The sequence below is a fragment of the Nelumbo lutea genome, chromosome 2 (genome assembly GCF_056320005.1).
Source record: "Nelumbo lutea isolate HS-2025 chromosome 2, American lotus-T2T, whole genome shotgun sequence".
NCBI lineage: Eukaryota > Viridiplantae > Streptophyta > Magnoliopsida > Proteales > Nelumbonaceae > Nelumbo > Nelumbo lutea.
Window position 1 is genome coordinate 90,757,246 of NC_142685.1, and position 13,486 is coordinate 90,770,731.

At 38.0% G+C, this 13,486-nt stretch overlaps 1 protein-coding gene across 6 annotated transcripts in view; it reads left to right on the top strand.

Annotated features, from left to right (window-relative positions):
- LOC148871808 (PH, RCC1 and FYVE domains-containing protein 1-like) overlaps positions 1-13,486 on the top strand; it is a 98,615-nt gene that overhangs the window by 61,354 nt on the left and 23,775 nt on the right. For all 6 annotated transcript variants that reach the window (XM_088972229.1, XM_088972230.1, XM_088972232.1 and 3 more), the window contains 4 exons: positions 1,594-1,674; positions 1,816-2,010; positions 2,101-4,221; positions 11,509-11,655. In XM_088972229.1, coding sequence (XP_088828355.1) covers positions 1,594-1,674; positions 1,816-2,010; positions 2,101-4,221; positions 11,509-11,655 — 2,544 coding nt within the window. The remainder of the gene's footprint in view (positions 1-1,593; positions 1,675-1,815; positions 2,011-2,100; positions 4,222-11,508; positions 11,656-13,486) is intronic.

Below are 13,486 nucleotides of genomic sequence, written 5' to 3' on the forward strand. Positions count from 1 at the left end.
GTCAGATGTGGAATTACTCAAGCAGATGCATTGAACAGAATTGTGTTGAGGATAGATTCGAGACGGTTAGTATGAGGGTTGAGAGTAGGGAGAGGAGTTCCTATTACACATTTGCAGTTTGTAGACGATACGATCCTATTCTGTGAGGGGGATGATTTGAATTGGTTTAAGAATTTAAAGCTTACGATGCAGCTTTTTATAAGAATGTCAATTTTGAAAAAAACTGCTTAGTTGGGATCAATATGGAGCAAGAGGAGATGGCAGAGTGTGCAGATATCTTGGGTTGTAATGTTGTGTCTTGACCATTGACATATCTTGGTTTACCATTGCGAGCAAACCCAAGGGATGCAAGTTTTTGGAATCCAATAAAAAATGATTCTCTAGGAAGATGGCTAGCTGGAAGAAAGGGTATTTGTCTGTAGGTGGTAGAATCACTTTGATCAGATCAACATCGGCTAACTTACCTGTTAACTACCTGCCAGTTTTCAAGATTTCATCAAGTGTTTAGAAGAAGATAGAGAAGATGATGAGGGATTTTTGTGGGAACGAAGAGAGGAAAAGAGAGATCATAGGATAAGTTGGGAGGTAGTGCGTAGAGATAAAAAAACAGGGGGATTGGGGTTAGGGAATTTACAAAGAAGGAACATAGCATTGTTAGGAAGGTGGCTTTGGAGATTGCCCCAATATAGTAAGTTGTGGACTAAGGTGATTTTTGAGAGCAGAGGTAATCGCTGTGGTAGAAGGCATATCAAAAGTCTAGGATGATGGGCATTACTAAATTATTTGTTGATGGAGACAGAAAGCTGGTAATCAATTGGTTACAAGAAGAGGAGTTGAAAATGTGGTTCTTCAACAACAAAAAGAAAAGAATCAAGTGGCTAACCAAAGATATGGAACTAAGAATTGGATGGGTTAAGAGAGATGCTAATTCTGTAGCTGATACTCTAGCTAAACAGGGGGTGAGGAGAGTTCTCTGTTCTGGGCACAGATGTAAGGGATTTGGGGTGGATGGGGAGAGATAAGAGGTTTTATTTCTCAGTCTTTGTTCTGTACTTCTATGTATTATTCCTTCTATTTCTTGTGTAATCTAATGAAATCTTCAAGTTATTGATAAAAAAATGATATGGAATTAAACAAAACAAAATGGAACAACAGGATTCATGCAGTGGATCCCATATAGTTGCTATCAAGGCTTAAATGATGATGGACCGTCAAAATCTGTTGATGTTAAAATTTTGATCAAATGTTATTGAAGTTTGACCTAAACTTCAACCGGGAAACTTTCACTTCTATTGCCATGGAAATGGAAGTTTTTGGTGGAATTAATTCAGTTCCCTAGGAAGTTTAAAACCATGGATTTAATGTGTTAACTTCTTTCCATAAACTTACTTTAGATCTCCACTACAATCATCCTAATTATTCTTCTGAATGCACCTTTTCTTTTTACATTCTCCAGAAACAGATCTGCTGTTGACAGATTTCTGTGTCGGCATCTCACTGACATTTTCACTTTTTTTTTCTCTATCTAAGTTCTCAGTTATGACTTATTTACTGATCATTTGCAGTTTTTTCTCTCTTTTTATATATATGCAGGCAATATTTCAAAGATATCCTCGGCCTGAGAAGGAATACCAGTCATTTTCTCTTATTTACAATGACAGGTCACTTGATTTGGTAAGTACTTTCTTAATGTGATCATAGGTCCTCCATGTTCTTAATTAATTTCTATTTCAATTGATTGCTGGAGTTGTTTCTGCTGTTGCACTTTCTCTTTCTGTATTTTTTGAGAACTGTTTTGGGTTTTTTCTGTAACAGATCTGCAAGGATAAAGATGAAGCTGAAGTCTGGTTTATTGGTCTAAAAGCATTAATTTCACGTAGTCATCATCGAAAATGGAGAACAGAGTCACGAAGTGATGGAGTTTCATCTGGAGCAAATAGTCCTAGAACATATACCCGAAGAAGTTCTCCTTTGAGTTCTCCATTTGGTAGCGGTGATAGTATGCAAAAGGTGTGCAATGCTCATTGTGCTTTTCCATATTCCTGAACCTTTTTCACTAAGCATCTCAAGTATGAGAATTATTTCCTTGTGTTGATCCAGGATGGAATAGATCCTCTTCGTCTCCACAGCCCATATGGAAGCCCCCCTAAGAATGGTATGGACAAGACATTTTCTGATGTCATATTATATGCTGTTCCTCCGAAGGGTTTTTTCCCCTCGGATTCTGCCAGTGGGTCAATCCACTCTTTATCTTCAGGTGGCTCAGATGGCCTAAATGGGCACATGAAGGGCATGGCAATGGATGCTTTTCGGGTGAGTCTATCAAGTGCTGTTAGCTCATCAAGTCAAGGTTCTGGTCATGATGATGGTGATGCTTTAGGGGATGTTTTCATTTGGGGTGAAGGCACAGGTGATGGGGTTTTGGGTGGGGGCATGCATAGGGTAGGAAGCTCATCCAGTGTTAAGATGGACTCTTTTGTGCCTAAAGCCTTGGAATCTGCTGTAGTACTTGATGTCCAGAACATAGCTTGTGGTGGAAGGCATGCTGCTCTAGTAACCAAGCAAGGAGAGATTTTCTCTTGGGGGGAGGAATCAAGAGGGAGGCTTGGGCATGGTGTAGATTCTGATGTGTCACACCCAAAGTTAATTGATTCTCTTGGAAATACTAATATTGAACTTGTAGCATGTGGGGAATATCATACTTGTGCTGTAACACTATCGGGAGATCTATACACATGGGGTGATGGTACTTACAAATTTGGGCTACTTGGTCATGGAAATGAAGTGAGTCACTGGGTCCCAAAAAGAGTTAATGGGCTCTTAGAAGGTATACATGTGTCATCCATCTCATGTGGACCATGGCATACAGCTGTTGTGACCTCTTCTGGTCAACTGTTAACTTTTGGTGATGGAACTTTCGGTGCTCTGGGCCATGGAGATAGGAAAAGTTTGTCCATACCCAGGGAAGTAGAATCTCTCAAGGGGCTTCGCACTGTTCGAGCAGCTTGTGGTGTCTGGCACACTGCTGCAGTTGTAGAAGTTATGGTTGGGACTTCAAGTTCAAGCAGCTGTTCCTCAGGGAAGCTGTTTACGTGGGGAGATGGAGACAAAGGTCGACTAGGGCATGGTGACAAGGAGCCCAAACTTGTTCCTACTTGTGTTGCTGCTCTAGTAGAACCTAACTTTTGTCAAGTTGCCTGTGGACACAGTCTGACAGTTGCACTTACAACTTCAGGCCATGTTTTCACAATGGGAAGTCCAGTTTATGGTCAGCTAGGAAATCCTCAAGCTGATGGTAAGCTCCCAACTCGTGTTGAAGGAAAGCTCCTGAAAAATTTTGTTGAGGAGATAGCTTGTGGTGCTTATCATGTTGCAGTTTTAACCTCAAGAACTGAAGTTTATACTTGGGGTAAAGGAGCAAATGGCCGGTTAGGTCATGGGGACACTGATGATAAAAATTCTCCAACGCTAGTTGAAGCTTTGAAAGATAAGCAAGTGAAAAGTATTGCATGTGGTACAAATTATACTGCAGCTATCTGTCTTCATAAGTGGGTATCTGGTATTGATCAGTCGATGTGCTCTGGATGTCGTATGCCATTTAATTTCAAGAGGAAACGACATAATTGCTATAATTGCGGGCTTGTTTTCTGTCATTCATGTAGCAGTAAAAAATCTCTGAAGGCTTCTATGGCACCAAATCCTAACAAACCTTACCGTGTCTGTGACAACTGCTTTGGTAAACTAAGGAAAGCTATAGAGAATGATTCTGTACCTAACTCCGATCTAAGTAGAAGAGGAAGCATTAACCAGGGGTTTAATGAATTTGTTGAAAAGGATGAAAAGTTGGGTTCTAGGTCTCAAGCACAACTAGCTAGATTTACTTCAATGGAATCCTTCAAGCAAGTTGAAACTAGAGCGAAACGAAACAAGAAACTAGAGTTTAACAGCAGCCGTGTATCTCCTGTTCCAAATGGTGGCTCTCAATGGGGAGCACTTAATATCTCTAAATCTTTCAATTCCAGAAAATTCTTTTCAGCTTCTGTTCCTGGATCGAGGATTGTTTCTCGAGCAACATCACCTATATCAAGACGACCCAGCCCACCTCGCTCCACAACACCAACCCCAACTTTGGGAGGACTTACATCTCCTAAAGTTGTTATTGATGATGCTAAAAGGACAAATGATAATCTGAGCCAAGAGGTTCTTCAGTTAAGAATACAGGTATATATCTCTTCATTGTTAATCAATCTTCATTTTTTATTCCTTTTTTGTTTTACTCCTGCATCTGCTTTTGCTTATTTTCTGATTTAGATGACAAAATGCTAGAAGAAGCAATATAAATTATATGTTGAATTAGTTTTTGTTTCATAACATCTCTAACTTGTTCTGTAGAAGCTAAGCATGCATGTAAGTAATTTGGAAGAAAACCCACTTCCTTATTTGGTAAATTACTAGTAAAGGTGCACATGCTTTGCACATGTCAATTTTATATGATGATTGATAATGATAGCAATAATCTGTATCCAAAATTTTCTACCTTTTTTATATTTCTTGGAATAAAAGATAATTCTTATTTATCACACTTTTCTTGTTTCATATGATGAATATATAATATTAGAGATGTGCCCAAATGTTTTCTACCAACTTTATGTATTTTTAACAATATTTTGTGTTTTTATATTTTAAATTTTATTATTTAATTATGACATCATGGGTTGACCCATTTGACCCAGATGGTTGAATTACTTACTTGCTGGCACCTGGACAAAAGAAAGGTTTCATTAAGCATGGGTTTTATATTTTTAGAAGTATTGGATATAAATCTATTTAGTAGAAATTATTGGTGAGAAAAAAACTTAAATAGAGGATTTGATGAGACAGAATTTGAGTTAATACCTTAGGACCTCGTTCGTGTCTCGGTAAACGACTTACCTAGGTAAATGCACTTATCCGGGCAAGTGTTTCTTGGGAAACACTGATCCGGATAAGAACACTTACCATTGTTCTTTTATTCCCCAGGTAAAGGTGTACAATGATCGATTTATACAAAAAAGTGACATTATTAAATGGACAATATTGTTCCATCACATTTAGCAATTTTGGCGTGCATCGATAAGTAATTTACCCTAGTATGAGGAGAGTATTACTTCCCCAAGTATATGAACCGCTCAAGAATCATTCTTTCTTGGGGGACCCACATACCAGAAAACAAATACTGGTTTATTTCTTTTCCGTTGAACCTACCAACCGACCCACTCCCACTTCCTAGAAAATGAATGGTGCCTAAATATAAGACTTGATGAGATGGAATTGAATGAGCTGGAAAGTAGTAGTTCAACATTCAAATTACATTTTCTGTTGTCACATTTAGAGGACCTAAATTCAAAATACATGTATTTTAGTCAAAAAAAGTTCCACAAGCTCATTCATAATTTTAATAGTACTAGATGTTAATCAGTTGACCTGATTTGACACAAGATGATTCACTTCTGGTTTTGGATGACCCATGAATAGCCACACTACCAAGTTATGAGTTGATGTCTTGGCTGATTTGATTAATATGATTTTAATTAATTTTTAATAGGTTTTATTTTTAATAAACTCAGTTTTATTTATTATTTTTATTATTCCCAAATGGAATTGATGTGGACTTCAAATTACCAAAAATCAATTTTAACATTAGTAAATTATGATTACTTTTTATCCGTATTAGATGTAAATGTAATTTAAATGGATTTTATGATTTATTAATCACTATTATTATTTTTGTTTCTTTCAATTTTTGTTAATAAAATTGCATTAATTTTTATTAATTTTTGTAAATTTTTGCTTTTAAACGGAAGTTAAATGGACCTTAAAAATTAATTTTATATTCATTTCTATTTGTTTCTTTGCTCTATTCTGTATTATCTTAATGTAACACATAATTAATTATTAACTATTGTTTATATTAATAATTTATTTTATAATTTTTATTAATAAAAACAAATGCTATTCTTTTATTAATTTTTTTTGAAAAGGTAAGGTAATTTATTAAAACAAGAACCAGTACAAAGGAGCCTAGGCCATTATAGGCTGCCCAGAGCCACCACAAATTACAGATACAACCAGTTCTGAGATCTAAACAACAGACTCAAATTCTGATTTTTAAACACCTCCATTGTCAACACTCGAGACAGAAGTTTACCCACAGCTTTCTGCACCATTTTCTCTAAAGATTTAGCTTCGCTCTGAAAAATTCTGTTATTTCTTTCAATCCAGATAGTCCAAAGCACAGCAGCCATGATAATCTTCCAAACCAAGATACCTTTCTTGCTGAGACCCTCAATCTGCCAACACAACAGCATTTGGCATTACCCAGCTGATTTCCAAAGCTTGAAGAAAATGCTGTGTGTTGGCAGAAAGGTATCTTCCAAACCAAGATACCTTTCTTCACAGAATTTGGCATTACCCAGCTGATTTCCAAAGCTTGAAGAAAATGCCTCCAAATATAATTCGAGACTGGGCAATGTAAGGCCAGATGTTTAGTAGTTTCTACTACCCCACCACATAAGCCACATGACATGTCCGAAATCTGAATGCCATGTTTCACTAGATTAACGTTGGACAGACATTTATTTAAAGCCATTGTCCAGAGCAAAAACTTCACTTTAGAAGGACTGATTGAGCTCCAAATCTTCCTAGCTGGAAAGTTTTCCTGACCTGAACTTATCAACTTACTGAACATAGACTTAACAGAAAACACACCATCAGCTTCCCATTTCCATCTCCAAGCATCCTCCATGTTTGGGTCAATCCTCTGGTTCTGGAGCAGGCCCAATAGAATTGCATACTCCTCAATTTCCCAGTCAAAGAGGCGCCTTCTACAAGTTAGGTTCCAACTGAAAGAGTTACGATCCACATTGAAATTCTCAGCCACCGAGGAGTCCTGATTTACAGAAATTTGATACAAGAGAGGAAAGGCATCTTTCAGACACACTTCAGAACACCAAGAGTCTTTCCAAAATTTGATTCTTTCTTCATTTTCCAAGTTGTAACAGATTCCTTCCTCAAATAAATTAGCATTCTTCATTATACCTGTCCAAATGGAGCTTATCCCTCTTGAAATAGGAGAATTAGATCTCCAATGACCCCCGTCCACTCCATATTTGTCCACAATCAGCTTTCTCCACCAAGCATTTCTTTCATTTGCAAATCTCCAAAGCCATTTACACAGGTGGGTAGAATTGAATTTCTTCAATTTTCTTATTCCCAACCCTCCAACTTCCTTAGAAAGACACACTTGATCCCAGTTTACAACATGAACCTTCTTCTCCTCCCAACCTCTCCAGAGAAAGTTTTTCTATAGTTGCTCCAATCTGTTAGCCACTTTGGAAGAAATAGGAAATAGGGAGAGGTAGTAAGTAGGTAAATTAGAAAGAGTACTCTTAATCAAAATCACTCTCCCCCCAAAAGAAAGGTATTTAGCTTTCCAGGAAGCCAATTTATTCTCCATTCTTTCAACCACTAGATTCTAAATCTGAGAGGAAGTATATTTAGCTCCAAGAGGGAGCCCCAAGTACTTGACCGAAAGATGGGCAGTCTGATAAGCCATAACTTCTGCACAAACTTCTTCATTTTTAACAAGACCTACAGGGATAATCTGAGATTTACTCAAATTAACCTTAAGGCCAGACACCACCTCAAACCAACTCAAAATTCCAAGCACCACCTCCAGTTGATTAGGAGAAGCATCAACAAAGCATAAGGTGTCATCAGCAAAGTGAAGAATATTGACTTTTTCTTTTCCTGGAGCAATGGCAAAGCCCTCCCAAAGCCCATTCTCAGCAGCCTTCTTGCTAAAGAGAGAGGAAATTTCCATGATGCAAATGAAGAGTAGGGGAGAGAGAGGGTCACCTTGCCTCAAACCTCTTGAACTTCCAAAAGACCCCGTCGTTTGCCCATTAATTAAGATGGAGAACTTAGGAGTCTTAACACAAACTCTGATCCAGTTTCTCCAAAGCTGCCCAAAAAGCTACCCGAAAATTAGAATCAACAGGACCATAAACGTTTGTGACTTGAATAAGTTTTCCATCTTATAGTTTCAGTCTCAGAGTGATTGAGAAATTATCAATTCTGCAAGGAGCCAAAGAACAGAAAGTGGGGTCCCAAAGGCTTACAATTCCACCAGCACTCCCCAAGGCAGCCAAGGCCTTCCATCTGACCTGACCCTCCCCCCAAACACTTCGAATTGTAGCAGCATCAACCCACTCCAGCTTAGTTTCTTGGAGCAAGACAATCTTTGACTTCGATTGCTTCAAAGAATCACATACCATCATCCTCCTCCTTCCCGACCCCAGCCCTCTAACATTCCAGGAAAGAATTTTCACTTCCAGAAGAAAAAACTAAAGAAAAGGACCCACACCTCACATCTTCTTAGACCCTCTTGCAGCCCCTTCACTGCTCCCCGCCTTATCATTCAGACCCGAAGTTAATCTCATCATTTCTCTGCTTCTCTTTGTTTTTAATCCCCCTTTTTTTGCCGCCAATTTTCCCCTCTCCATAAGCACTCTTTGTTCAATTCCTTCCAAGAACTTAATAGTATTAGCTTCCATCCCCTCCATCGAAATTCCCAGGAAAGTCCCCAGCCCCAGAAGTTTCAATGTCAGCCAAGAAGATTGATTATTTTCAGACTTACTGTCCTTGCCTACCTCCGTGGCTGATGAACATGCTTTCCCCTTGTTTCCTATCAAGACTTTTCCGTTGCTTCTCCTCATTTGCTTGGGGCTTACACCACTATTTCCCAACTCTTTGGATTGATCAAGACAATTTCCCACATTCCCACTATGAACCTCATTACCAACCACCGCAATAGGGGTTGCCACCAACAGAGTCTCTTCCACTAGCACTAGAGGCAGCTCTTGACTTTGTTGCCACCTGTTGTCCATCTCCCATGCACTTTTTGAAGAAGAACGAACTTTTTGAGATGAAGTAGCAGCCTGACTCAGATCACCCATCACCATATTATCAGGGCTAGGAATGTGGGCTAGAGCAGAACCATCACTTGGATTCAACTGCTGTTTGGATGGCAGACTAACCCAGGTCGGTTCCAACCGAACCGGACTATAATCTGTTTGTCTACCAGTGGGCCACCGAGGCTCACTAAAAAACTTTTTACCTTCAAGTTTCTACGCCAATTGAGTAGTGTGGGTAGGCAAGGACTTAAATCTAGCTTGACCCAGATCCGGAACCTGAGTTCAAACCCGAATCTCCTCATCTTCCATGGAATCCGATCCAGCCTCTTGTCGAGCCTCCCTCCCCTTAAACCTCCATGTATGACTCCACGTGTAGTTCTTTAATGCATTGCTTTATGAGAGTTTTTAAATCCTCCACCCTTGGAAAACCCCCACTTCTTCCCTTCATTAATTCTGCCGTGCAAGATTCAAAGCACTCAGCTTGAGGACGATCCTGGCCATCCAACGGAACTGCTTGTGGATGGATCAGATTGATCCCACGACCATCTTCTTCCCCTCCGGCGAGCTACTCAGTGGCGGTTTGAAACTCAGTGACCTTTTATGGAACTCTTACGGCAGTGAGCTTTCTCCCTCGTCTTCTAAGACCACCGTGTTAGAGATTTCCGAGCTCCCTCCCTGCAATCGGAACTGACTGTTCTCATGAATCTCATGCGTCCAACTTCGGACCGTCGGCAGTGACTCAGGCCAAATACAGATTTCAAATACCGACTCCCCACAACAACCTCCACTTTTTCAGGAATCTTCCCGGACCTTTTCACCTTCATTCGAACCCACTCACATGTTGAAAGCTCCTCAGGGGAGTCATTCAAAATGAATAAAATTAAACGAGAGGTTGAAAGCCCCCTGGTATAGGTATTTTTAAAATGACATGATGGAACAAGACAGGCCAGAAATGAAATAATCACTCAAAATGAGCTAAAAATTTGAGCTTCTTGAATAAGTGCTTATTTTCTGGAACAAGCACTTATTCAGGTTTATTTCACAAATGGAAATAAGTGCCTATTGGTGTGGTCCCAGCCCAAAATGTATAGGAACATCTGAATTCAACATAATACTCCTAGTAACCTCTAGAATATGCCTATTCTTTCTCTCAGCAAATCCATTCTACTAAGGACTAATGAATGACCCATACTCATGAAAATAAGAAGTTAATGATTTACAAAGTATTCTTTGGCATTATTGGATTTGAAAATTTTAATGTTAGTATGAAATTGAGTAAGAACCATTTAAAGGAAACAAGTTAACGTAGGAACCTCATCTCAATAATGCATAAGATATATCCAAGAGAAGCGCCAATAGCTTGAGGCATAACAGAATGTGCCTCAAGGAACACAGATTTTGATGTGAGGCTTAATTCTTTGTCAGAATGAGGTGTAAGCCTCAAGCCTCAAGGCGTGAGGCATAGCTTGAGGCATAAAAAGGCATAAGCTTCATGTATCATTGATTATTTAGCGATATTATGCAAAAAATTATGTATATGGAAGAAGCACTTCAATCATTATGGGCCAAATAAATAAAAGGAGTAAAACTGAAAAACCAATAGGGAAAATCAAGTTCTATTAGTTTCTCTCAGTGTTTTAGGAGAGTTTAGTGAAAAAGGGCGAATCAAGTTCTTAGTTTCTCTTGCATATATCAAGTCAGTGTTTTTCTTCTAATTATTCTAAATATAGCATTCCGAGTTTATTATTTTTCTCACTTCTTTTCCTAATGGATTTATTTATTTTTATTGATTTTTTTGCATAGATCAAATTAACTAAGTTGTTTTCTTTCTTCTAAACTGTTGAATGACCATAAATCTAATATACAATTATATGGATGATTGTTCATACATATAATTGTCTTTTATACCTTCTGTCATTCTAACTTGGCATGCTATATGTTATTTTTATCAATTTAAAAACTTCAATTAATTTTATTTTCAAGTTTTAAGGCTTATGCCTTGTAGTGCCTTGAGGTTTACGCCTCACCTTTTTGTGCCATTATGCCTCGACTACGCCTTTAGCCTTTTACTACCTTGCTAGGCATTGGCATTTTCCACATTGTTTTCTGACCTCCTTACCCATCTGGCTGATTCTCTTAACTCTCTCATCTGGTGGAGACCACCTGCAACCAAAAGAGAGGGCAGTAATATGTATACCTGATGCCTAACATCCAATCTATCCATGGTTGATGCAGGAATATGATTTCTCTAGGTTAATTGATGAAATTCCTTTTTCTAATGAGCTAAAAATTACTGTTTTTGCCATGTCCATCCTTCATAGACAGCAAAGTTACTGTGTATTCCAATTTCTAAATTATAGACTAATATGTACTTTACTTTGAATATGTACCGTAAGGGTTCTCAAGGATATGACATTTGCATGTGGCTTTAAATGGTCCTACTATATATTGTGATCTTAGAAATGAGAAAAGGTTCAGATTATTTTTGAAAACTGAAAAGCTTCTCTGGTAAAAAGTAAGACACTGCTAAGTTTAGATCAACGTTAATTTGTAGGTGGAAAATCTCATCCGTAAAGCCCAACTTCAAGAAGTGGAACTGGAAAGGGCAAATAAGCAGCTGAAGGAGGCAATCACAATTGCAGGGGAGGAAACTGCAAAATGCAAAGCAGCTAAAGAAGTGATCAAGTCCCTTACTGCCCAAGTAAGATGGATATTATCTTTATAATGATAATTTATATTTTTACTAACTAATTACATTAGGAAGATGTCCTTTATCAAATTCTTATTGATAATTATTGTTGGAACGAATGAGAAGGGTTAGAATTTGTGGAAGATAATGTAAGAAAAGTCCAAAATAGAAATAAATGCAAATGTTGGAAATAAATACGTTAGGAAGAGGGTTCAAATACATAATGGTTAGAGAAAGCAAGTGCTATGAGCCTGGGTGATTGTAATACCATAGTTAGTATAACTGCATACTAAATTTTTAGAAAAAACATACTTAATGTTCTCTTAGAGATCCTGTTGGAGGTATAGGCATTTACATAAAAATAAACTCAATTTATAAAGCATATCCAAAGTGAAAATTGGAAGTGAAGCAAGCTTAAACAAGTTCATCTAGTGCCCCCCCCCCCCCCCTGAAAAAAAAAAAACCAATTATTTTGGCCTATATATATTGTTAGTTTTCAAATTAAGAGAGACGAGAAGAGTAATGTGACGGAAACAACTTCTATCCAGCCCCTAATCTTATTATTTATAGTAGGGTTTAAGACAAGTACAAAGACAAATCTGCCCCTGATTAATAGGTAGAAAAAATGACATATTAGTACAATAGAGGCCCAGGCCCATTAAGTTGAAAAACAAAACATAAAGGACCATGTAACATAAATAAAAGAAAGCCCAAGCCCACAATGCTAAGCCTCACAAAATTCCCCCTTAGGCTGAGCATAGACATCTTTCATGTCTGGCTTTCATAACAGCTCCATAAATCTTGCCTTGGTGAGCCCCTTGGTAAAGACATCAACTAGTTGTCTTGTAGATGGTATATAAGGAATATAGAGTCCCTAAAAACAATTCTTTCCACACAAAGTGTCTATCAATCTCAATATGTTTTGTCCGATCATATTGGATTGGATTGTTGGCAATGTTGATTGCAACTTGATTATCACAATACAACTTTAAAGGCCCAACACATCAATCCCCAACTCTTTTAGAGGAATTCGGAGCCAAAGCAATTTAGCAACTCCATGAGCCATGGCCTTTGTATCAGCCTCAGAACTTGATCCCATCCCACTACAGCAGTTTGTTTCTTATTCCTCGAAGTTACAAGATTACCACCTACAAAGGTTCAATATCCGGATGTAGACTTCCTATCTCTAAGAGAGCCTGCCCAATTAACATGAATATAAGTTTCCACCTCTTTTTGTCATATTTCTTAAACAATATTCCCTTCCTAGGGCATGTCTTCAAGTATCTCAAGATCATTTCCACTGCCTTCATATGTAGAAGTCTTATAGCATGCATAAATTGGCTGACCACATGGATTGTGTAGAGAACACTAATGTGGACCTCACTAAGGTGGTCCCCACTGTTCGTATGTCAGCAATAAGTTATGATTAGGATTAGTTCCTTATGATAAGATTAGGACTAGTCTTTTATAAGATTAGGACTAGTCTTTTATAAGATTAGGTTTAGTCTTTTTTCAGCTTCATCTTATCTTATCTTGCCATGTAAGCAATTCAGTCCTTTTACAAGTATGATACTATGTATATAAATTTAAGAGGGGGGCAGCTGTTTAAACACCTCAACTCAACTCTCTTTTATCAAAATCTCTCTCTCTCTCTCTCTTTTCTCCCTCTTCTTTTCTTTTTTTTTTTCTTCTCCTTTGAAGTCTGTTCAATCTTGAGCGACTACTTGGTATCAGAGCATTTGATCTAGGGTTTCTCATGTGGAATTAATTCAGCCGACCACATGAGAATTATTTAGGGCTGAGTTTTTTCATTCGATTGATTCTTGGAGATTACAAGAAGTCT